The following is a 27298-nucleotide window of genomic DNA, read 5'->3' as shown; positions in this document are numbered from 1 at the left end:
GAAAAGTTTGGAAGGAATGAGAGAGTGTTTTTGATTGGTGATATGAATGGTAAAGTTGGGAATGTGAAGGTGGATGGAATAGTTGGTGAGTGGGGTGTGCCTGCTGAGATAGATGAGAATGGGAGTGCGTTAGTGGACATTTGTGCTGGGAGGGGGTTGGTGATAGCCAATACCCTCTTCAGGCATAAAATGATCCACAGGTATACATGGCGAGTGATGAGAAGGGTGGGTGGTGAACTGAGTGAAAGGAAGGCAATGATTGATTATGTGTGTGTGGATGAAAGGATGCGAAGATGTGTAAAGGATGCAAGAGTGTATAGAGGTTGGGGGAGTGGACTTTCTGACCACTACTTGGTGGTGGCCAGAATTAGAATGCAAGTAAGATGGAGGAATAGAAGAAGGGAAAGACGAGAGGAAGGAGTAGTTGCAAGGAGAGTGGAAAGGTTACAAGAGGATGTGAAAAAGGCAGAGTATAAGAGAGAAGTGGAGGAACGATTGGGCAAATATGAATTGGAGCAGATGGGAGACGTGGAGGATGTGTGTAAGATATTTACAGAAGAAATATGTGCAGCATGTGATGTGGTGTGTGGAAGGAAGAGAAGACGGAGGGGGGTGCAAGGAACAGCGTGGTGGACTGAAGAGGTGAAACAGGCTGTGGCACAAAAGAAGAAAGCATACAATGAATGGATGAGAAATAGGGGCGTGGAAGAAGTTGAGAGGCGGAAGAGAGAGTTATATGTGGAAAGAAAGAGAGAGGTGAAAAGACTAGTAAGAGAGAGTAAGAAGAGAGTGGATGAGGAATTTGGAAGGAATTTGAGTGTAAAGTGGAGGGACTGTAAGAAAATGTTCTGGAGAGAAGTGAAAAGAGTAAGACAGGGTGGAAGTGAAGTTAGCAGGGGAGTGAAAGATAAAAATGGTAGATTACTAGCGGAGAAGGGAGAAAAAGTGAACAGATGGAGAGAACACTTGAAGGAATTGTTGAACGTAGAGGATGGAAGTAATGCGAGTATAAGTGGCTGGGGAATGGCTGGGAGAAGGAGGGTGGTGAGAAGACAGGAAGAAATCAGTAGGATAGAAGTTGTGGAAGCAATGAAGAAAGTTAAATCAGGGAAAGCCCCAGGAATTGATGGAGTGTGTGGTGAAATGCTGAAGCATGGGGGAGAGATAGTAGTAGAATGGATGTGGAAGATGTGCAGATTGGCCTGTGAGGAAGGTAGAGTCCCGGAGGATTGGAAGTCAGGTATAATTATTCCCTTGTACAAAGGAAAAGGGGAAAAAGAAGTGTGTGGTAATCATAGGGGCATTTGTCTTCTTAGTATAATAGGAAAAGTGTATGGTAGGATACTTATAGACAGAGTTAGAGAAAGAACAGAGAAATTAGTTGGAGAAGAACAGGGAGGCTTTAGGAAGGGAAGAAGTTGTGTAGATCAGATATTCATTCTTAGATCTTTAGTGGAAAAGTTTCTAGAGAAGGGAAAGAAGTTGTATGCGGCTTTCATGGATTTGGAGAAAGCATATGACAGGGTGGATAGACAAGGATTGTGGAAAGTGTTAAGAATATATGGAGTAGATGGGAAGTTGTTGAATGCTGTGAAGAGTATGTACGATGGTGCGAAGGCTGCAGTGCATGTGGATGGTGAACTAAGTGAATTTTTCTCTTTGGAAGTTGGTTTGAAACAGGGATGTGTCATGTCTCCATGGTTGTTCAATCTGTACATGGATGGGGTAATAAAGGAGGTACAAGGTAGGATAGTGGATGTTGGAGTGGCCCTGGTGAGAGAGGATAATGTTTGGAAACTCCCTGTACTGTTGTTTGCAGATGATACTGTGTTGTTGAGTGAAGACGAAGGGGAGCTGCAAGGCTTGGTGAATGAGTTTGAGAGAGTGTGTAAGAAACGGAATCTAAAGGTGAATGCAGGGGAGAGTAAAGTGATGGTCTTTGAGAGAGGTGAAGTTAGTGAATGTACAACGAGGTTGGATGGTGAGGAATTGGAAAATGTGAGTACGTTTAAGTACTTGGGTAGTGTGATGAGTAAGGATGGAGGTTGGGAGGGTGAAGTGCTTGAAAGGGTACAGCAGGGAAGAAAGGTTGCTGGTTCTTTGAAAGCAGTGATAAGAAACAGGGAAGTGAGCATGGAAGTGAAAAAGTTACTACATGACAGTATTGTGATACCAACTCTAACGTACGGAAGTGAAGCTTGGACGTTGTTGGAAGGACACAAGTCAAGAGTGAGAGCAGTGGAAATGAGTTATTTAAGAGGAGCCTGTGGAGTCACATGGAGAGACAGGCTGACGAATGAGGATATAAAGGAGGCGATTTGTTTGTGGCCACCCCAAACGGGATTGAGGCGTCTGGCAATAGATAGATAGATAGTATATTTGGGGAGAAGTAAACAACATTTGAGCCCTAATTGGGCCGAAGCGTTGTTTACTTCTCTCCAAATACATACAGTACTGTTTTCGTTTTTTACGTGGATTTTCTTTCAGTTTTGCTTCTTTCACAGCATTGTGAAAGCTCCTCAACATTATTAATGCATTAGTAGGTCATAGAAACAATACAGTAAAAGCAACATATTCATTACGGTAAGTAGGTCACAAACGATAACAACACACAGCATCACTTCATCTACGCATCACTTGTCATCTGCTGCTGTCCCTTCCCACCCAGCTCCTTCACCTCCATCCCTCCCCCACCTCCCGCTGCTCCCCCTCCTCGCTCTGCTGTCCTGATGTGTAAAGACTTATGTACCATAATGAAACAGATACAGTATATATATATATATATATATATATATACTGTATATATATATTTTTTTCTATCTATCTATCTATCTATTGCCAGACGCCTCAATCCCGTTTGGGGTGGCCACAAACAAAACGCCTCCACGTCGCCCTGTCCCCCACCATTTCACTGCCCTGCTCCCAACTCACACCCCCGTCTCTCATATACCTCTCCACCCCATCCCTCCATCCCATCCTCGGCCTCCCCCTCCCTCTTCCCCCCTCCATCTCACTCACATACACTGTCTTCGTCAGTCTTTCACCCTCCATCCTCTCCACATGGCCAAACCACCTCAGTGTGTTCCTCATAACGCTTCCTATCACATTCACATCCACACCACAATGCTCCTTTATATCCTCATTTGTCAGCCTGTCTCTCCGTGTGACTCCACAGGCTCCTCTTAAATAACTCATCTCCACTGCTCTCACTCTTGACTTGTGTCTTTCCAACAACGTCCAAGCTTCACTTCCATGCGTTAGAGTTGGTATCACAATACAGAGATAGCCCGATTATCCGGGCTATATGGTGTTAAGGGGTGCCCGATTAATCCGAAAGCACGATTAATCCGGCGGAAACAACACAAGTACTGTACTGTTAGACTGATTTATTTACCGGTAAATGTACACTTTAAGTACCAGAAGGACCTTTCCAGTTCAATGTATATTACTCCAGGTTGTTTCAGTATTTTTCAGACTATATTCAGTTTGGTAAATTACGTTTCCTTACTGAAAGATTTCCTCCCTGTTATTATTGTCACGTTCTAAAGCTGTACCTACGATTGTTTCCAGCACAATGGACGAAACTCATCGTACTCAAATGTGGACTTCATTTCCCATTTCCCAACTGAGGATTAGGTTAGGTTACATTATTAGGTGCAGTTAAGCTAGGTTAGGCCAGGTTTAAACACTTAGATCAAAACAGTGTCTTCTGCCATTACGTTAACGAATCAATGAGTCATCACACCAGAACAGCTAAAAACAGAGGGGAAACAGATTTAACAAGAAATGTTTATTTACCAACCCAGAAATGATCAGAAAAATGTAACAGACTATCAGGATGAACTGATTTGGTAAGGTGCTTTTACTGCTTACAGCAAAGTGTATGTTTACCCCCCTCAATGTTTGTGAGTTCAGAAATTTTTGTGCTCCCGTGGTAGACCTTGGAACCATTGTTTCAAATTTATAAAGTCAGTTTCTTTTTCTTGTAGATGTGAAAAGACTCGTCTGGTACACCTGGCTTTTTGCCCTCCTCCCTAAACCCATCTTGTGATTTGCTATGATTCATGAAATTAGGGGTCATGTTACATTAGCATTTAAACAAAATTAGAGTGCATGTTACTTCAGCATTTAAACATATCAGCGAAAACATCTGGGATGAAAGGACCGCCTGGCTGTTTGGGATGGTAGAGTAGGGTCGTTTAAACACCAGTGACCTCTGTTCCCTTCCCATAATTGTTCGCAGTTTTTATGGCTCTCCCTAACCCAACATCCCTGACACCAGTACAGTAAAGCATTGTTCAAGTCTGGCAGCCATGAAAGGGTTAATGGAATACATTATTGTTTGTATCAATACTCTCTCTTTCACACATACACGAACGAACAAAAGAATGTGCAATAGATGTACACTTAACTGTACAGAAATAACTGTATTCTCTGTCGGTCCAAAATGTGTTGGGAAGCGACATCGAACACAGACTGTGGAACTGAATGCTACCTTACGAGAACACGTGAGATGAAAGTATTTTTTATTAGTAAACATTTTTGTTCTATTTCGTCCCCTATAATTGTGAAACTCATAAATTTTCGTCCAAGCATACAGCCTAATAACCTTATCAATTCAATTCATATTGCTCTAGTTTGTTTTCTGTATTTTTCTGCCTATTTTGTGGGTGGTAAATTACCTTTCGCTGAGATTTCTTCTATTATTATCATAACGTTCCTTAAGCCTTACCTACGATTGTTTCTGGCGTAATGGAAGAAACTTGCTCATAATTAGGGTGCATGTTACATTAGCATTTAAACATATCGGCGAAAACATCTGAGATGAAGTGGCAGGCCGCCTGACTGTTTGAGATGGTAGAGGAGGGTCGTGTAAACGTACCAGTGACCTTCGTTCCCTTCCCATAATTGTTCGCAGTTTTTTATAGCTCTCCCTAACCCAACATCCCTGACACCAGTACAGTACAGCATTGTTCGAGGCTGGCAGCTATGATGGGGTTAATGGAATGCATTATTGTTTGTATCAATACTCTCTTTCACACATAAAGTACACTTAAGGACGAACAAAGGAATGAACAGTAAATGTAAGAGGAAGAAATAACTATGCTCTGTTGGTCCGAAATGTGTTGGGAAGCGTGATATCTAACGAAGAATGCAGAACTGAATGCTACCTTACGAAAACACGAGTAATTTTTTTCTTTTTTCTGATTAGCAGACATTCTTGTTCCATTTCGTTCCCTAAAATTGGGAAACCCGTTACTTTTCGTCTAAGCATACAGCCCAAAGACTTCAATTCACTTCATATTCCTCCAGTTTGTTTTCTGTGTTTTTCTATTTTGAGGGTAGTAAATTACCTTTTCTTGGTGAAAGATTTTCTCTTTTATTATCACGTTCTTTAAGCCGTACCTACGATTGTTTCGGGCATAATGGAAGAAACTCATTGTACACAAAAGTGGATTTAGTTTCCCAATTTCCACACTGTAGCTCAGGTTTGGTTAAATTATTAAGTAGTTAAGCAAGGTTAGGCTAGGTCAGGTGTATCAGTTGCCTCACCAAACTCCACACTACCACCCTTCTGATCGAGTTGTGAGCAGATGTGGGTGGGGACAGGGTGAGTAGAATCTTACTGGTTTACCCATGCCTCTCCCAAGCATCTGGATGCTTCCTGTTTAAACCGGAGCTATCGTACAGATAATTCTATGTACTACTGTACCACTGAACCATTCGGTCACGGTCCGGATGTACCGAAAGCTGGATAATCCGAGCCTGGATAATCGAGCTTCCACTGTACTGTCATGTAGGAACTTTTTCACTTCCATGCTCACTTCCCTGTTTCTTATCACTGCTTTCAAAGAACCAGCAACCTTTCTTCCCTGCTGCACCCTTTCAAGCACTTCACCTTCCAAACCTCCATCCTTGCTCATCACACTACCCAAGTACTTAAACGTACTCACATTTTCCAATTCCTCACCATCCAACCTCGCTGTACATTCACTGACGTCACCTGTCTCAAAGACCATCACTTTACTCTTCCCTACAACTGAATAAATTAATCCATCCCAGAGACAGCCTATCAGTTCAGGACTGTCCAAGGCGCGCGTGGCTAATTTGAAAACATCACGTATATGTAAAGTCGCGTTAAGTCAAGAAACCCTTGTTAGTTAAACATATCTCTTGAAATATTTGCTCGTGTTAAAACGAAAACGCGCTGTTTATACCCTAGGCACCGGGTATGGGTAGACCTATCCATGTCCCAGAACCAGGTTATTTTCAGGAATATCGATATTCCTCAATATATATATATTTTTTCTTTACAAATCAATGACAAGTGACAAAAAACACATAAAAAGTGCATACTTTCTGTTGGTGATTTGGAGGTGGTGGTGTGGTGTGAAGGAGCAGGTGCGTGGCGGCTGGGCTGAGCGTGTTCATGGTCGTGGTGGTGTATTGGCGGTAGTGGTGGAGGGATGATTCTCTCGTGCCAAAATAACTGTTAAGCATGTTTTTGTTTCTCTCATTAATTCATAATTCCTTATGAACAGTGTTACAACTAAAATAGCAAAAAAACAGAAGAAAGTAACTAATAAAGATTGGCTTCTTTTATGTTTTCCATGATACTTATTTTCTAACAAACTTATGTCTGTTTAGGTATGCACAACTATTTACACACTATTTACACATTATTTCACTGTTTTTAGTAATTCTTGACAATGTGATACTCCCTAAAGGCTGGCTATGGTCAGTACAAGTGTACTCAAGCACCCATACATTCTCCCCCACACCCCTCATGACCCCCAAGTAGCCCTCCCCACCACCTCACCCTACCCCACCCCTCCCGACCACCACCCTTACCGCGAACCAGTTTCAGCTGGTTCCAAGGCCACACTCTCCCTATGCCGGCCTCCTACCAGCCTCTACCACCCTCCGCCACAGCCCTCCTCCCTGCTGGGCTGCCCTCCCACCCCTGCCCACTCCCCCACCAGCCAGTGTGACCCCACGCACCAGCCATGCCAGGACAATACTCTGATCCCATATGGTGCGCTACAAAGTTCAAACATGCCCGCTAAAAATTAAAACTTCATATGACGTGGACCATAGGCCTCTACCAACACTTCATATGATGTGGACCGACGCCTAGGGGTTAAACTCACGTTAGTTGAGAGGTTACTGTACTATAAGAGGAGTAAGGTAAACCTTAGCAGTGCAGTTCTTATATTTGCCTGGCATCTCGAATTCGATGGAACTCTATTAATGAAATGGGGTATTTCAACAATGTCTTTCACGTTTTACTGTGTAATAGGAGTGTCCTACTTCTGATAGACCCCAGCTCATATGGTAACAGGATTATAAGAGACACTATAGCCCTTTAGAGCATTGTCTTCTCTGTGTCATGAGATAGGTCTACAGAAAACTGTCTTAACTATGTCACAAGAAATTATCAAAGTCATGTCTTATATGATGGTTTAAGACACCTAAGTAAAAATGAAGTTTTTGTATCACTGTTTTGTATGACTTCTGCTCTGTTTTGTGGCAAGGAATGGTTCAGGTAGTGTGCCTTTACCTTTAGTTAACTGAGAATACTGTATACATTAATTTAAATAGTCCAAACCTTTTGGGCCTGAAATGCACAGACTTCAAACCTCGCTTTCTTAAAATATGAGTACACTCAATCCTCATTAATCGCGTGTTCATAAATCACAGATTTGTAAATCACGGCTAGGTGGCTGTCAGTCTGCCGGCAACCTTAAATCACTGTTAAGTCACGAAAATCGCGGACCTAGGCACTCAAGTGGGCCTTTTCCGAGGAGAACTGTAAACCGCGGCATTCAAATTGAAAATCACAACCCAACAACCAATCACTGCGCGTCCCTGGGGGCATATGTGCCTACTAATGCCGCTATGTTGTTGTTGTTCATGTCCCACCAGTCCACACACTACAGACTGTTGCCGTGGAATACGAGTCACCTGCCTTTTTTTGTGCAACTTCCCCCCACCTCCTACCTGCCATGGCCCCTCCCAACCCCCCGATGAAGTGCTTTAAGCAGTATGGCGTCAAGAATCTGCCGCAGTTGTTGTACAGTCAACGTTTGGAGCTCATTCGTCGTGTTGAGAAGGGAGAGAAGTTTTCAAAGCTGGTGAAAGAGTTTGGGAAGAACAAGTGCTGAGAGGTTCTAAGTTCTTCCCAACACCACCCCACTCCATTCACTTAAGCAATTTCGTCATAGGATTAAGGTGAGATCCCTTAACCTGGCCAATTTTTATTTAATACATGCACTGAATATTCCTAAATTTGTATGCTTGTGTTTGATGGTGCCTAGATAGGTGTAGGTAGGGTGCTGTGGGGGCGGGTTGGCCAAAGTTGAGACCCAAATTAATTTTTCACATAAGAGTTATTATTCATAAATCACGGAATTCGTAAATCACGGCAGTGGTCCAGACCCAAATTGCTGTGATTTACGAGGATTGAGTGTATTTGTAGTTCACCGTTGTTGTTCTCAGTACCTTATATTATGTCTTGTTATATTCATTATATCTTGTCTGCTTTGCTGGTATTACCCACTGCTGCACTGGCTGACTGAGTGGTTTGCATTGTCAGCTATGAAGCTGCCAGCCCATTAGCACTGGCATTCATATTCTGATGTGGGTGGCTAGTGCCACTTAACTCAGGTGTCCATCCACCATTTGTAGGTTGGTAGTTGAAATGAGTAGCCTACTTAGGGTAGCACATATGGGAGGTAACTGTGGGAACATGAATGATACAATGACCTGATATTGCAGGATAGTGGATATCCCAAGATAGTGGATGAATAACCCACTGCAGGCTCGGAGGTCTAAATTAGAGACAGGCATAGTGGTATAGCCCCTTATGAAGTTTATCCTTATCTGTTGTAATACCACTTTCTCCCAGCAGCTGACAATATTCTTGGTCTACTGTACATATTGACTTGAGTCAGGCAGCTGATTGTGTGAAAGTGTCAAAGTTGGGATGATGATAATGATAATGCTGTAATGATATTGAAAACACAAAGCAAGTATATTTATTCTGATTGTCTTTGTCCAAGAAGTCAGTAACCTCCATGGCCTGTATATTGACTACAGTAATGATGCTTTTAGTGTAAGGTTGTCGATGATTTTAATAATGATGATGATATTGGAATAAGTAAAGACAATTTATTTCAATCCCTCTCCCTCCCAGTAGGCATTGTCTTCCTGGAAATATATAGGGTAAAACGGGGTAATTTCACTGTGACTCCAACAATTCCATTCAAAGGCCCATAGCTCCCAAACTATTGCGTGGATTTGGCTTCCATTGGGCTTAGATTTCAGAGGAATGCTGACCAGAAGTTTTGATCCATTGTGCTAAAAAATGGTATTGGAGAAATGAAACTGTTTACCGAAAATTTTCAGCATTTATTGCATCATTAAAAACTGGGGGGGGGGGGAAATCTACTCATTTTTTACATGTTTCAGGTTAGAAATGGTTCAGAACAGTTTGCATTGTTCACACACACACACACACACACACACACACACACACACACACACACACAACAAAACAGTACCCTGCCATGCATTCGCACCATGGGAGTCCCCCGACCAACTTGCCAGCCGTGAAACAATCAGTGAAACAATGATGGATGCCATCGACGTAAAGTTTGCCCAATTCATGACATAGGCCCTATTGTATGGTAGCCTGCCTAAGCCTAATTATTATTAATTGTGTATGATATGCGGTGTGGTATTATGACAATAATGAAAATAAATATTGTTACAATAATAACAACAAATCGGTCGTGGCAAAGTTACCCTGTCGGTTGGGGTAAATTCACCGTGAGACACTTTAAAAAGAAAAAAAATGTGTTGTGGGCCAAAAAAAATTTTCTTCTGAAAATGATTATAGGTGTCTTAGTAAAAGGGTTGAATGTATAGATAAAGCAATAAAAATGTCAGTATTCTGTATGTGGTGGTTTGTATTTAGCAAAAGCCATCGTCCATGGCAAAATTACCCTGTTTTACCCTATTGACTCTAGTGAGGCTGTAGGTTATGCAAGGGTGTCAGGATTGGGATGATAACGATGACGATGATTACACAAATCAAAATAATCTGTTCTGATCCCTCTTCCTTGCAACAGGCAATGATTTCCTTGGCTTGTACATCGATTCCAGTGAGGCCATTGATCGTGCAAAGGCATCTGGTTGGCCTCTTACCCAGGATGGGGAGTACAGTGTGTTAGAGGCACCGGGTGGATACAAATTCTACATTGCTAACAATCCTCAGCCAAAAGACAAAGGTATAACTTAACCTTTTTATTGCTGTTGGTGTGATTACTAGTACTGATAGGTATTTCTTTCAGGTTCTTACCAGAAAAGTTTGCTCTGCCTTCAAAAATCCTAGAAGTCCAGGGCTTTGAAAGCCATCCTGTCACTTCTCTCCATTGGTACACCTAGGAATCAGTTAGGGTTAACACCAGACAATTTTCTGTGGTCAAGAGAAATCCTGTTAATCAAAGAGTCATGTATTTGATGAGAGTGCAAAGACCTTAATAATGCATTCAGCTCAGGGATTTTTTGGTTAATTTAATTTTTGCTATATCCAGATGATTTTTATTTGGCATTTTCCAACCGAAGGTGTTAGATACAGCCCTCACTAACCCTCTCATTGTTGGCAAACCTCTACCGAGGGTAATTATTTATTCCAGTTGACAACTATTGATTTTATTCTGCTGAGAGTCAATCTCAGAAGCCTGGTCAGTACAGCTTTAATACACACACACACACACACACACACACACACACACACACACACATACACACACACATACACACACACACACACACACACACACACACTCAGGAGACAAGCAGTGGTGTGGGTGGGTGGAGGGACAGGGAGGGAAACAACTGGGGATGGGAGAGGGCAAGGGGACGGGGAGGGAGACACGCCTGGCAATGCTGAGCGTGGTGGGGGATGAAGGAGGGACAGGGGGAGAAGAGAGGGGATGGAGGGAGGATAGGGAGAGCCGCCACATCCGCGTTCAGATGCGCTCAGTTCAAACCTAGGGAGTGGTTGTCACGGGGTTTTTCATATAAATGCTAATATTATTTTTTAAATGATAATAATGTTCAATATTCAATAATATTGCAGAGCAGGGACAATGATTGTCTTGCTACATCAAGCAATGATTCTTTACGCTGGCTTACTTCGCCGATTTTCTCAGAATGAGAATTTATAAACTTTCTCAACAGTACACAGCAGAGACTAATTACTCACAAATGCTGATTACTAGTACTGTTAGCCTCTGGAGAAAGTTCTTTACCCGTCAATAAATAACTAATACTACTAATAATATCAGGTTCTTGCTGATGCTTAACTCCTAGGTGGCACAACGGATTTTAAGCTTAATACACAAGACTGGCCTAAGTACCAGTTATGAAAGGCAAACGTTTATGCAAGCTAGGAGCTATATGGAAAATAAGCTTAATTGTGGAGAAATGAAACAAGAGTTTACATTACATTAAGCTGAAGAAAAAGAACTGTTAAATTTATTGATTACAAAATAAATTTAACGTTACAATTCAAAATCAAATTAATGAGATCGCACTCACTCACTCACTCGAGCTAAATTCTTACGCCTAGGAAAAAACACCTTAATTAAACTCTTAAGACTAGGAAAACGAAAAGAAATACTGGTCAATGAATGCTGTGTATCACCCAAAGCTGGAGAACTAAGGGTGGGAGCACTGGAGAACTGTAGTCAGTGGAGTCTGGGTGCTAGCGACCTCTCCTCTCACACTTCTGGAGCACAGAACCTCTCTCCGTCAGAGCAAACACTGGACTGAGTAAACTCGTGAGAAAGAAATGGGAGCGATAGGCCGCATTTTTTAACGGTCGAGTGAGCGAAACGCGCCCAAAACAAATCGCTCAGCGGAAGCGCTAATGTCTCACACAAAGACGATCACGTATGACAATGAAAAATTGCTTTGACAAAGCTTCCGTCGGAATGAGCGGTTAACTGAACGATAAACTGGGATTCCACTTGAGTTCGCAGTTTCCCACAAAAGCCAATGTCACTAGCCGACTCGTGCCATTACGCCCCATCGAAATCAAATCTTTTTTCCTTCAGAAAAAAGATTTCAATATACATACATATAAATCCTAGCTCAGTCACACATGATTCACACTGTGGTGTGTGTGCTATCCTGCTACAGGAGAAAGTCGCAGTCGCCAGTGAGCGAAAAAACCTCGTATTTACGTTAATAGAAGCAAGCTTGAGGGAAAAACTCCGTGACGACGGTGAAAATCCTGTACTCAGGTCAAACTAAGCGAAAAGTCGCTACATTTACACTGACAACTAATTGTTGTGTAGCGTGGTGTATGTAATACACGGTGTAGGTGTGACAGTTGTAGTGTAACTGTACCTACGTGTAAATTGACAGAGTAAATAATAATATGGCGATGACGAAGGCAGAGGAGAAGAGGCGGCAGCGTGCAGCAGACAATCAGCTGGCCCGCACAGCAAAACTGCTACACCCATTGCTGTACCTGCAAAACCAATTAAGGTGGAGCATCGAAAGTGTCAATGAGACAAAATTCTTATTACATTACAGTTACTCTCTCTGCCTAGCAGTCAGTACATTCGAGGTCGCCATTAATTATAGCACACGATTAGTGTCGGGAAGTTGAGAATCCTTGTGCAAACTCGGGTCTTCCATAGCCTCGAACTCCACACGGGTCCTCAACCTTTGCCTTAACCTACCGGGGAGCTGAGAATCCTTGTGCAAACTCGGGTCTTCCATAGCCTCAAGTCGCCTCTGCGGAGTTCTCTCTCTAACTTCCCCCTTAACCTACAGTACTTATATTAGTATCGGGGAGCTGAGAATCCTTGTGCAAACTTGGGTCTTCCATAGCCTCGAGTCGCATCTGCGGAGTTCTCTCTCGAACTTCCCCCTTAACCTACAGTACTTATATTAGTATCGGGGAGCTGAGAATCCTTGCAAACTCGGGTCTTCCATAGCCTCGAGTCGCCTCTGCGGAGTTCTCTCTCGAACTTCCCCCTTAACTTACGGTACATAATATGTATGTACAGGCCCTGGACATGATGTGTCCTGTGGGGCCAATGGGCGAGACGTCAGGTCTGCACCCACTTCACCCCTACCCTGTCTCTCAACTGACTCAGAGATTACAGGAGTGTTTACGAATGGCACAGGAAGGACATGTCCCTGATTATTGGTGTTACTTTGACACACACTACAGGAACGGACAAAACTATCTATGTCTCGTCCCATCCCTGGCCAGAAAAAGTCAGCTCGGATACGGCCCTGGGTCTTCCTTTTGCCCATGTGACCTCCTGAGACTGAACAATGACCCCATTCTAACACTGCTTGGCGGTACTTGGCGGGAACGACAAACTGCAGTCGAACTTCGCCCTCAGGTGTTTGTGACTCACGGTAGAGCCATCCTTGTTTGCGAAGGAACTTGGCTCGACCTCCCCGTGAATACTTGATCACTCGACCCTTTTGTTTGTTCCGCACGGCAGCAAGTGTCGGGTCAGAATGTTGTTCTTGTACAACAAGTTGACTACACATCAAATCTTGTGGCGATTCAGTGATCACTGGGGTGACACAATCTGGAGCCTCAGCCATGGCTCGTGTTACCGCAGCAGCCGAAGTCTGAGTAGCGTCATGTTCGGTGCACCTATCCTTGACACCATAAATGTTGCCTACTATGAGGTCAAATAAGGGTTCTGGCATGACAACTGCAAGTGTCGTACCAGTATAAAATGGAGATGCCACCTGGATACATGCCTCAGGGAACAATCTCACTGATCCATCAATAAGGTTTGCATGGATCTGTCGACCTGTGTACTGCTCAGGCCGAACTAGACTCTGCTTGACAGAGCAACCTGAGGATCCATTATCTCTCAGGACCTTCACAGGAATGCCTCCCACAAACCCTGGCTGAACAAGGAAGGTACTGTCACCTGTGGGAGGGCCTGTGGAGGAAGCAGCTAGCCACTCATGAGGCTGCTGAATTGATGCGGCAAACATTGTGCCTTGAGAATTATATTGGGAAGATGGAACATTGGCCATCTGTGGAGGGGGGTTCACTGTCACTGTGGGACTAGTGAACTGTGGGGAAGTACCCATACTGGTAGGGACGTGACCACCGTGCTGCTGCTGAGGAATGAAGGCTGCGTTCACTTCCTGCCTCTTTTGAGCTGGTGGTGAAAATGTTTGTCCCGACGGTTACGTGGCTGATACTGCTGCTGGTTAGGGTACTTGTTGTACCTCTTCCACTCAGGTTTCTGAGTGTTTTGCCCCTGGTCCTTCCACTGCAGTTTTGGACCTTGGCCATTATTCTGAGAATGGCCTTGTTGCTGGGGTTCAGTCTGAGACAGTTTCCCAGATTTGGCAGTATCTTTTCTGCTGTTCCAGGTGTTTTGCTTACGAGTTTGATAACCCGTATGCAGTAAAGAATGCGTCAGCCTTTTCTGCCATTTGGCTGGCATCTTTCACCTGGCAGATCTTAAGCTGTGCTATAAGCTCAGCAGGCCACGACCTATCTAGCTGTGTACGCAGCATAAGGTCAATTATCCCCTCACGCGTGGAAGGAGTTTCATCTTTCTCCATCCACTCATTTAAGTAAGCAGTGAGACGGTCGAGGAACTGGACAGCTGTCTCCTTGTCTTGGAGACAAGCTCGCATGAACTGAACTTTGGCGTCGTCTACTGTGAGACCATACGCCTTAATGAGTGCAGCTTTCATCATCTCATATGTGAGATTGTGTCCACGAATTCTGTGGAGAATATCGAGGGCAGGACCCTCAAATAAACTAAGAAATTGGAGCCGCTTAGCTGCCTCATCCAGTTGATACATGTCTGCCATGCCCTCAAAACGAGCTATGTATGGCTCGATTCGCTCGCCTTCCTTGTATGAAGGAAGCTTGATGCGTGGGGTCGCCAGGACATGTGTAGGAAGAGCGCTAGTGGAGCTTGGGTTGGCTGCAGGAGATGTACCTGAAGCCAAGGAATCTCGCTTGAGCTTCAAAACCTCAAACTCATGTTTTTCTCGTGCCTCACGTTTTGCACGTTCATATTCATGTTGTTCCCGCACGTGTTCTAAGTCGAGTTTGCGCTGTTTCTGCTCCTTTTCGCATTCCTCACACTGTTCTCGCTCGTATTTGCGCTGTTCTCGTTTGTGTTCGCGTTGGATTCTACGCCCTTCACGAGCATCTTTCTCACGTTCTTGCTCGTAATTAAACCGTGAGAGAATGTAACTCTGGATTTTCTCTGGGTCTGTGAGGCCCATATCTTTGGCTTCCTGTACATAAGCACTGGCTGCCATGATGCTAGCTCAATTTAAATAACTAGCGACTCAGTACTGACTGCTACTTCGCAAACGAATGCTAATAAACACAAGTAAAGAGTACAGACACAAGCTAGTGGTGACCAGTCTTATCTAGTTAACTGGAAAAGAATAAAGCAAAAATGCAAATGACTGGGAAGACTCAATAATTAACGCAATGGGTACGGCGGCTACCCAGGAGCGAATAAAATCGTCTGGCGTTACCAAGAATAAACTAGAGTTAAGTACTCTGTTGATTAATAAAGCAAAATTCAACTGCTAAATCAGTGGTAAACACCAGTTTACTTGTGCCTATAAACTTTAATGATAAATACCTAAATATGAACGAGTGAGCATTATCTCGTGAATAGCTTTAGAGCTAGGAGTTAATATCCTGGCGAGGTCGCCAATTGTCACGGGGTTTTTCATATAAATGCTAATATTATTTTTTAAATGATAATAATGTTCAGTATTCAATAATATTGCAGAGCAGGGACATTGTCTTGCTACATCAAGCAATGATTCTTTACGCTGGCTTACTTCGCCGATTTTCTCAGAACGAGAATTTATAAACTTTCTCAACAGTACACAGCAGAGACTAATTACTCACAAATGCTGATTACTAGTACTGTTAGCCTCTGGAGAAAGTTACTTCCCCCCAGACAATAAATAACTAATACTAATAATAATATCAGGTTCTTGCTGATGCTTAACTCCTAGGTGGCACAACGGATTTTAAGCTTAATACACAAAACTGGCCTAAGTAGCAGTTATGAAAGGCAAACGTTTATGCAAGCTAGGAGCTATATGGAAAATAAGCTTAATTGTGGAGAAATGAAACAAGAGTTTACATTACATTAAGCTGAAGAAAAAGAACTGTTAACTTTATTGATTACAAAATAAATTTAACGTTACAATTCAAAATCAAATTAATGAGATCGCACTCACTCACTCACTCGAGCTAAATTCTTACGCCTAGGAAAAAAACACCTTAATGAAACTCTTAAGACTAGGAAAACGAAAAGAAATACTGGTCAATGAATGCTGTGTATCACCCAAAGCTGGAGAACTAAGGGTGGGAGCACTGGAGAACTGTAGTCAGTGGAGTCTGGGTGCTAGCGACCTCTCCTCTCACACTTCTGGAGCACAGAACCTCTCTCCGTCAGAGCAAACACTGGACTGAGTAAACTCGTGAGAAAGAAATGGGAGCGATAGGCCGCATTTTTTAACGGTCGAGTGAGCGAAACGCGCCCAAAACAAATCGCTCAGCGAAAGCGCTAATGTCTCACACAAAGACGATCATGTATGACAATGAAAAATTGCTTTGACAAAGCTTCCGTTGGAATGAGCGGTTAACTGAACGATAAACTGGGATTCCACTTGAGTTCGCAGTTTCTCACAAAAGCCAATGTCACTAGCCGACTCGTGACAGTGGTGGAGTGTTCGGACTAGCGAATCGATGGCCGTTCATATTTGGGAATGTCCTCCAATTTCTTTTGTGTTCTGTCTAGCGACTCATCGGTTAGTAATGCTTCGGATGTCGGGGTATGCCTGTACAGTGAACTCTCTGTTATCTGGCATATTCAGCCAACCCCTACACCAGATATTGCATAATACCCTCCCCAGTGTCTCATCATTTGGTGTTGAGCCAGATAATGTGTTACTCTCTCGACCCTGTATCCTAAAAAATTTCCCTCAAGTAAGAGATGAAAATTAAGCATAAAATACAGTACAGTATGTATACAGTTTAGTAATACAGTAAGTACAATCCCAGTTAACTGAGAAGCATGGGGAATTTACCCTCCTGATTGCTTATTTTTCCCGGACATCTGATATATACTGTTATACATAGGCTATATCGTTGTGTTATATACAATACCACTTGTATCCATGGTCACACTAACAAATTCATTAGAAACATAACCTTTTCTTAAGCACACTCCATAGACATAACACACATGATTGCAGGGTCTAGCAGTAGTGCAAAATGCATATTGTAAGTTCGTTTTGATCTTTAGCATTTATTGGTGAACTGATGATTTGGAAAGAAGTGTTGCAGAGGAGAATTATCATGACTCCCTTGCTCACAGTTGTGAATACGGCTGTGGGCTGCCAATTTATTCCTCACTCGACTGCCGCCACTCAGGTGTTTTGCGTATAATACAGTAAATACATATGAGTTGAAAGAGTAGTAATTTTATCCAACAAAGCAAACCTTCATAATTTTATCCAACAAAGCAAACCTTCATTCTGTCAGCTGTATTTTATCTTCTGTGCCAGTGCAAATGTTTTCTAAGATGAATTTGTACATAATGGCACCCAACATGTGTAGGAGTGTACAGTAATGCTTAATGGTAGTGAGACCTGGACATTAAAAGAAGAGGATATTTGTAGGCTCAAACGTACAGAAATGACAATGATTAGGTGGCTATGTAGTGAGAGGAAGGATGAGACTGGAGTGTATTGGTGTTGTGATGAGGAGGGGTAGATTGAGATGGTTTAGGCATGTGGAGAGGATAGAGGATGACAATTGGATATGGAAAGTGAGAAATGTGAACACTGGGGGGCAGGGTTGTGAGAGGCAGTTGCAAAAAGACCTGGAATGAGGTCATACAGTGTGATCACAGGGATAAGGGACTGAAAAGGGAGGCTGCCTGAGATTGAGTATCATGGAGAGTTGCCATTAAGTGACCAAGGCTGACACATGCAAGCATGTTGGAGCCTTTATAAATGAAATGAAACAGAATGAAACTGGTGTCCAGTGCCCCATCATACAGTGATGAAGACATTATTTTCCAAATAAAGGATTTGACACAGGTACATCTGATGATGAAATTGATGTAAAATTAGTTAACATATGAAGAATGTTGATATAGTGATACAGTACTTATGTCACCATCCATCTTGATGTTGGGGTGAAATCAGCTTGGTATGTAGCTGTATGTATGTTTACATTTGGCAGGTGAGTTGGTAGAGATGAGGTTAGAGGGTGGTGGTGATGATGATGATGATGATGGTGATGATGATGATTCTGTATTCATTTTCAGATCCAGTAAAATAGCACAGTAATGATTTATTGGTCAGCAGTGATGATGATTTTCTCTTCTTTTGCAGACCCAGTAAAACAAGTGGTATTGGCCAGCAGTGACTTGCAGCGATCTATTCAGTATTGGAGGGACATGGCTGGACTCACCCTATGCTCCCAGACTGAGGACTCAGCCACCTTTGGTTTTGCTGAGTCACAGGCCAAGCTTGTCATGAAAGCTATTGGTAAGTGCATCTTGAAGAACAGGCCTGGTGGGGTTAAGATAGTGAAAGAAAAACTGAGAAGTAGTATGGAACTTGAATGTAGCTGTTAGTGGTGTGATGAGAACCGGTAGACTGAGATGGTTTGGAAATGTTGAGAGGACGGAAGATGACAAATGGGTGCAGGGGGTGAGAGGTGTGAACAAGGAGGTTAGGGTTGAAAGAGGGAGATAAAAAAAGTGCCTGCTATTAGGTCATAGAGTGTGGACTCAAGGATAAGGGACTGAGTAAAGAGGCTGCTAGAGATCAAACAGCATTGAGAACCACTATTAGGTGACTAAGGCTGACATATGCAAACACGGTGGAGCCTTTATAAACAAAGGCAATGAATGTTCATAATTATCATTGATGTTGTCATCAGACTCATTGTCGGTATCGTCTTCGTCTTTGCCTTCATCTTTATCGTATTGTTTTATTTTATTTTATTTTTTTATGTGTAGTTGGGAAATTGAGTGGCTCTTTAATCTCTCTTAATGCAAGAAGTATGAAGAGCAACAAAGGATTTCCTGGGTACTGTCATGCTGTCATTTATATTACAATACTCTATTCATAATATTTTAAACTTAAGTTTATTGATGAATGGGACAGTTGAGTATGATTTTCAGTGAATTGCTTTTGACTGTGTACAGTGTACATTCTTGTTTTGCACAGGGTGTTAGGGATGAATAAAGAGAGTGGGCTAGGCATACCAGGGTAGATTCAGATGTATCTTTGAAGTGCTTTGGGGAATTTTGTTTTTCGGGTGATGTGATCTGTGGTGAAAAGAAGCGAACCCTTGCCAAGGCTAGGAGTGGGTGGAAGATATTATGGAAACTGATTTATACCCCTTCTGACAGAGGGGAATTTTCCTTCATACAAAGGGAAGATTGTATGCTGTATGTGTGAAAATTGTAAGGCTTTATGTTTGTGAAGCTGGGCAGTAAAGGAGGATGACAAGCATAGATTTGATCACACAGAGATGAAGTTGATTAGGTGGATGTGTTGTGCTTTTCTGAATGACAGAATTGCAAATGGGCAGCTAAAAGATTTGCTAGGAATAGAAGGATTGGGCAATTTCATGTTTGGGGGGGGGGGGAGTTTAGGTGGTTTGGGCATGTGGAAAGATAGGAGAATGAAAATTACAGTAGATGAAAAGAACAGAGTGTGAATGTGGAGGGTACAGCACCAAGAGATAGACCTCAGAAAACTGGGGTGTAGGTCTTACAAATGACCTTAGTGTAAAGGGAATAGAAATGATGCCAAAGATTGTGTTGCATGGAGGGCTGCTCTTAGGTGAACAAGGTCAGTATATGCAGTGATGTGCAAATAATTTTATGATAAAGTAAGTAGCTACATCATTTAATTCATAGAATATCTAGGACAGTGAACTTACTACCATCAGTTAATATTACCTGTCTTGTAAGGAGCTGCAGTCTTAAATTATTTGATACGCTCCCCATCAGTTTGTTTTATGGAGGCCGTTATACTAGCTTATACAGTATTCTGTGTTGTCCTCTGCAATTTATATTAAAGTACCAGTACCCTGTATATAATTTATGCCATTGTTGTTAATGTAGTCAGAAAGTTATATGAGGCATTTGTCATCATCATTATCATCATCATCATCTGGACCTCCTTTCCTACCCTAGGGTAAGATGAAGAGTAGCAATGTCCAGACAGCCCATGTTTGCCCAGTGCAATGGGCCATGCTTCCATTCACTCATCATTCAAGCTCCTGGAGTCATGGCTCTGTCTGATTCACCAGAAACATTCACTACATTCTGTAGCTTCACATAAACATTTCTGTTAGAGTCAATTCGGATGCCGTCATGTTAAAAAGGGGTGCCATATCCCTGATCATGCACTTCTTCTTACAACATTCATCCAGCCAGGTTGATCTCTCACCAGTCCCCTAGCCTCACCGACTTCCATACCTGTCTTCCTCTCACACTCATACACACATCATAATTATCTATAAATTGTGTCATTTCTCACTGGTTTGTGTGTGTGTGTGTGTGTGTTCTTACCTAATTGTTCTTACCTAATTGTATCTTTATAGCAATGAGTCAAGCTCGTACTGTCCCGTGTCTTAAATCATATTTATCGTACATATCCTTAAATTTGTGAATTGTTTAGGCACACACTATTTCATTCGGTAGTGTATTCCATTGATCAATTGCTCTGTTTGGGAAACTGAATTTCCTTATGTCTTTATCACCTCTCTTCTTATGCAGTTTTTTGCAGTGTCCTCTTGCTGATGCTTCTCCATATGTTAAGTAATCATTTATGTCTATTTTCTCCTTCCCTAATATGCACTTATATAGCATTATCATGTCACCTCTTTTCCTTCTCTCCTGTAGTGTTGGTAGATTCAGTTTATTTAGTTTTTCTTCGTAGCTTAGGTCCCTTAAGCTTGGTATCCATCTTGTAGCGGCCCTTTGAACTTTTTCAATCTTGTCTATGTGCCTTTTGAGATGAGGACTCCAGACTACTGATGCATATTCCAGGGTTGGTCTCATGAATGATATTATTATCCTTCTTAGCATGTCTTCATTTATATATGTGAATGCTATTCTCATATTTGAAAGCAGCGTATACATGTTCCGTACCTTCTCGCTGATGTGGTCAGCCGGAGATAGTCTGTTATTGATAATCACACCTAGGTCTTTCTCTCTTTCTGATGTGTATAGGGTTTTATTTCCTAACTTATAATCCCAATCAGGTCTTTTTCCACTTTTACCAAACTTGATTACATGACACTTGTCCACATTAAATTCCATTTGCCATGTACTACTCCATTCATTAAGTTTATTTAATTCTTCTTGTAGCTCCCTACAAGAGTCTTTGCTAGTAATTCTCCTTTGTATTTTTGCATCATCTGCAAACATATTCAGATAGCTCTCATTTCCAGTGTTACTGTTTATATCATTTATATACACTAAAAACATGATTGGTGCCAGCACTGAACCCTGTGGTACTCCACTAGTCACTTCTTTCCATGATGAGTAGTTTCCTCTTAGTACTGTCCTCATTTCTCTTTTTATGAGAAAGTCTTGCATCCAACAAAACAGTTTGCCTCGAATTCCTCCTTGATGGTACAGTTTCCATAAAAGTCTTTGGTGTGGTACTGTGTCAAAAGCTTTCTTGAAATCTAAATAGATACTGTCCACCCATCCTTCCCTTTCCTGTATTGTGTTTGTTACTCTGTCATAGTAGCTCAACAGATTAGTAACACATGATTTTCCTTTTCTGAAACCACACTGTCTTTCTGTTATCATACTGTGTTCTAGATGATTTACCCAAGCTTTTCTTATACGCTTTTCTAATGCCTTGCTTACAACACTGGTCAGTGATACTGGTCAGTAGTTGAGTGGATTTTGTGTTTCCTTTCTTGAATAAAGGGACAATATTTGCTTTTTTCCAAATATCCGGTAGTTTACCTTGACTCAAGGATTTCTTGAAAATTAAAAATAATGGTTTACTTAACTCCTTTGCACATTCTCGTAATACCCAACATGAAATTTCATCAGGACCACTTGCTTTTCCTCTGTCTAATCTCCTTAACTCCTCCTGTATTACTTTTTCTGCTATTTGTATATCTGGTTGTATGTGTGGACATGAGTGTTCCACATAGTCCCTCTCAAAATTTTTTTCTTCTGTAAAAACTAATGTGTGTGTGTGTGTGTGTGTGTGACTTTTATATCAGACCCATGACATGTACAGTATCATATGTTTTCATAAGTTGCTGTTTGTTTGTCACTTTCGTGACGCTCGGCCACAATGGATCATACCGCGGGGCGTCACTTTTGTGATTCTGTGTTATTTTGAATTATCCCGGGCTCTCAAGTGGTGGCTTGTATCATCTATCAGTACTGCCAATGTCCAACACTAGTTAGCACTCCAAATCTCATCTGTACTCCCATCCATTGTTGACAATTTAGCGATTTTACCCCCTTCGTGACTCCCCTCCCTACCTGCCCTCCATTACCCTGTCCTCTCACCTCCCACGCCGCGCTGCGCTACGCAAATTTCCTCCGGATTTTTCCACAGATTTCATCCATTGAAATAAGCCCTATGCCCTATACTTATACAAAATAATATATACCAAAAAAAAAACAGGTAAGTGATAGTGTTATACACCAGAAATTGGCTAATTATCACCTGACAACACCTCACGTGCATTCATTCGCTACATTACCACGATAATTTCCCCTTTGAATTATGCCTTGTAATCGATGTCTGTAATAAAAATATATATCAGAAAGGAAGGGAGAATCCTAATTGACATTTACATTCACCTGGAACTACCTATTTCTTTATGTATTGCCGAGATTTTCTACCTATAAAAAATTAGCCTGTAAGTTAGCAGCAGTCAGCCTAAAGTGTCGTTGTCAACCCTTCCCTTCTCAGATAAGCCGCGGCATTTAGTTCTTTGTCCTCCGCTGTAGAGAAACGATGTCGCACTCGCGCCCCGCCATTCCTGCCGCTTCTGCGCCCATTGCAAAGGGCCCCATGACCTCTACTCCTAAGGAAAGTAGTGAGGCAAGCAGGAAAGGCCTTAGTGACTCTGCAGTGGCACGTGAACTTGCAGAATTGTCCATGATTATGATGGACAGTGACTGTGACGATTCGGGTGAATCTTGTGATGATCCGGGTGAGGTTATCGTGCCAGAAACAGCAACAACGAGTGCTACAGTGTGTGAATCAGTGTCTAGCTCCAAGGGAAAGGAGCCTTTAGTGCAGCAAGGACAGGAATTTGGGAAGGGAGTGAAAAGGCGGCATGTTAGCCCCAGAACAATGCCCCCACGTGTCCCAGCCCACCATGAGTCACGAGTGCATTCACCTCCCCGTTCCTCAAGCCCCACTTCACTCGTTTCTTCATCATCGTCGGCTGAGTTATCTCCGGAGTCTTCGTCGTCGGAGTCACCACCAGCATCAACAGTGAAGGCAGGCCGTAGAGGTAGAGGTAAATCAAGGAGAGTGAAAAGTAGTGTAGCTAGTAGGGTAAGGGCTGCTAGTGCTGTACGGGAACCTAGGGTCAGTGCGAGTGACCTTGACCGAGATAAATCTGCCTCACAGCCAACCTCCACCACCACCACCACCACCACCTGCCCTACACCACCACGACAGGGAATCCTGGACACCTTTGCGTGGACGGAAGGGTCAGATTTTGTGCCAGAAAATTTAGTTTTTGATGAGAGCTCCTCAGGAGTTCAGCCTGCCTTCACTATGGACGAAAATGCTGAGTGTGTTGACTACCTTTTGGCCTTCCTAGATGATGAAGTCATGCAGCACATATGTGATGAGACCAACAGGTATGAATCACAACGTGCTGCAAGTGGTACAGATGCAACAGTGGTCCATGCTGGGAGTGCAGGAGCTGTATGTGTTCTTTGCCCTCATGCTTCTCATGCCACACTCCAAGAAGCATGAGTTGGAAGAATACTGGTCCATGGACCCCTTACTACCCTCACCCACCTTCAATAAGTACATGGCCAGAGAACGCTTCCGGAACATCATGGGAAACCTGCACTTTGCCGACAACGATGTACCTTCCCAAACCGACCCACTCTGGAAGATCCGGGAGATTCTGAGCAGAATGAAGGGTAAGTTTATGTCATTCTTCCACCCCTTTCAGAAGGTTGTCATTGACGAATCCTTGGTTTTGTTCAGAGGACGTCTTCGGTTTGTTCAGTACATTCCAAGCAAACGCCATCGCTTTGGAATTAAGTTCTTTGTACTGTGCGACTGTAAGACGGGGTACATCCTTGACTTCGTCATATATTCAGCCAGCACTGTCGATCTGGATAAAACACACCCCCTTGGCTTCTCAGGCTGTGTAGTGAAAGTGCTCCTAGAAAAGTATTTTGGTGGGAATCATGTGCTGTATACAGACAACTACTATACAGCACCGAAACTTGCCAAATACCTTTCTGAGCACGGCATTGGCTCCTGCGGCACCGTGAAAAGTAATCGTGCCCACTTCCCCAAATTCCCAGAGGCGGGAACCTCGCAACGAGGAGACGTGCACCTACGCAAGTGTGAGAAGATGCTGGCAATACGGTGGCATGACAAGAGGGTCATGCACATGCTCACCACCGTACATAAGGGGGAGATGAGAGACAGTGGGAAGGTCGAACGTAGGACAGGCGAACCTGTGATGAAACCTGATGCTGTGTTGGACTATAATATCAACATGCGGCTGGTGGACAAGTCCGACGTGATGATTGGTGAGATCGACTGCCTCAGGAAGAATACTAGGTGGTACAGGAAAGTTTTTCTGCATCTGATAGATATGACGATGCTGAACACCTTCATCCTGTACAAGATGAAGGTCAAGCCACCCAAGTCCTTCTCCCTGAGGTTGTTCGCCAGGACTTGTGTCCAGCAGCTGCTGGAAAGAATGGTGGGGTGACAGCAGCAACTCCAAGGCGCCATCCAGTAACACTTCCCAACCGACTTGAGCAGAGGGCGTATATGGATCGGCACAGACTTGAGCTTATGCCTGCCACAGGGAAAAGGAAGGCTGCGATTCGCAGGTGTCAGGTATGTGCGCATACCACCCGCCACACACCTGAGCATAAACGCACCTCTTGGCAGTGCGCTGAGTGCCAGGTTCCCCTCTGTGTTAGCTGCTTCTTCGATTACCACAGCCAGAAGCAGTTCTAACAGTGCAAGTGTGGAAGCAGAATGATTTGGAAATAATGTGTAAATAATGTGTAAATAGCAGGTGAAAGCAATGGATGTTCAGTACATATGATTGAACAGTGTATTATAGTTTTATCTTACTGAAGGTGACAGTGAATAACATAGTGTAAGTAAAATAGAAGGGTAAATATTGAAAACAGAATAGAAAATGTAAATAGTAATGTAAGTAATTAATAATATAAGAATATGAGTACAAATAATTTATGTTATAACAGTGAAAGTGAATCCGTGGCTCTCTACGTATTTTACTGAATGAAAAATTGAATGACTTCAGTGACAATAAACTAATACGACTGAAGGAAACTTATGGAGAAAGACTCCAGATATATATAAGTGTGATACAATAATAGAAATATAAAGTGTGAGGGGTTTTATGAATAATAAATGACAGCATACCAAGAGCGAACTAGCGCAAGTGCAACAATCAGACGCGCTCGTAATTTCCATTGCTTTCACAGTGTTTTTTATTTGGAGTATGGATCCCAAACTACTTGAAAATTATAGAATAGTGTTTATAGTGTTTGTATCTGGCTGTGGTAATCATATTACGGGTTGTCGGGAAGTGTAAAGTGGAGACTTCGTTACCCTACTTCAGAGGTCTCCACAAGTCCTACGGTAACCGACGAAGGCTCAACAAACATTCCAGGAGAAAGCTGAAGGTATGTGCCATAAGCATATATAATTTTATTATTCTAGGACTAATAACTGATTTTAGGCAAATATTTTTTGAGAGTCTGTCGGAGCCCGAATAACCCTGCGTGACACGCAAAACATTGGTAAACAAGCCCGCAGTGTAGGGGTTAAAGCCAAACAACATGCTGTTCGTTAATTTCTCAGGCGTCATGGCGTACACTGATCAAAGATTGTTATGTACAGAGCGTCATTCGGCCATACACTCATATACAATAACATACAGTTAGATCTAAATGGCTCTTTTTCTCTATAAATGCTCTATTTACTAACTTGTGTATCTGTTCTTACCTTTCAGGAAGTAATTGCACCACAAATAAGGACTGTAAGTAGACCTGGGATAAATTAATGTTCGTTCGTCATGCCACGCTGGTCAGTGTTTCCCACGTGTCCATTCTTTTCCCGAACAAAATTCGTTAAATGAACATAATTTTCGGGCAGCTCAAGTAGTTGTTAAAACTGAAATATGTTAAAAGAGGGTTCAGTATGTTGAGGGTGTACTGTACTTCTCCATCATTGACTGTCATTTTAAGAAAGACTTGCTCAAAGAAATGAATAGAATTGTGAATGTGATGTGCTAGGTAGTACTCCATTTGTATAATTGTGGGATTAAGTCCAGGAGACGTTTTTTTTTTTTTAGCTGAACCTTGCGTTAGGGTATATACAAGGTTTTTTGGTTGTTTATTGCTCTCCCACATGTCCTGAACAAGAATCCGACGGATGCCACTCTGGCACCCTTGGGCAAAATTTTTTATAGGGGCAAATAAGTACCCCCTCCTTTATAAGCGATTTGGTCAGCCGTTGTAATATTCAGACACTGCTCCCAGTTTCATCTTCATAAAATTAAGTCATTGAAGATGTCAAGGTCTTATATCTCGTCTTTGTATGTCTAAATGTATATTGTAGTGCTTTAGTTTTCTTGTAGTTTCTATGAACCAGTGAAAAAAGAGGTGGTCACTATGGAGACAGTGAAGACAGGAGTCAGAGTCGGAGACAAGACAGTGTATGACACAGAAAGGTTGTATGCAAGAATGCTCGTGACAAGTGCTCACAGGGGCCTTGACTTAAAGGATGTCCTCAGTTATGAACTGGCACTCATCCCATTCAGTCTGTTCGATGAATATGGTGATGTGAGGAAAGGCAACAAATCCTCTCTTGTCAGCCATCTTGCAGTATTGAAGCATTCAATGATTCAGCCCGAGGTTGAAATCATTGATGGTAATGCAATGCTGTACCACGTCTCCTGGCCAAAAATGCAACAATGGAACAG

General features: G+C 42.6%; 1 protein-coding gene across 1 annotated transcript in view; it reads left to right on the top strand.

The window, feature by feature from the left end:
- The window catches only part of LOC145402639 (glyoxalase domain-containing protein 4), a 90143-nt gene that overhangs the window by 20005 nt on the left and 42840 nt on the right, over positions 1-27298 (top strand). Inside the window, exons 4-5 of the mRNA XM_080274630.1 lie at positions 10134-10292; positions 18460-18615. Of these exons, the coding sequence (XP_080130756.1) occupies positions 10134-10292; positions 18460-18615 (315 nt within the window). The remainder of the gene's footprint in view (positions 1-10133; positions 10293-18459; positions 18616-27298) is intronic.

The sequence above is a fragment of the Coenobita brevimanus genome, chromosome 58 (genome assembly GCF_032717465.1).
Source record: "Coenobita brevimanus isolate Jiangsu-jjx chromosome 58, ASM3271746v2, whole genome shotgun sequence".
NCBI classification, from domain to species: domain Eukaryota; kingdom Metazoa; phylum Arthropoda; class Malacostraca; order Decapoda; family Coenobitidae; genus Coenobita; species Coenobita brevimanus.
The sequence above is the reverse complement of the archived record's forward strand: the minus strand, read 5'-3'. Positions and strand labels throughout refer to the sequence as shown.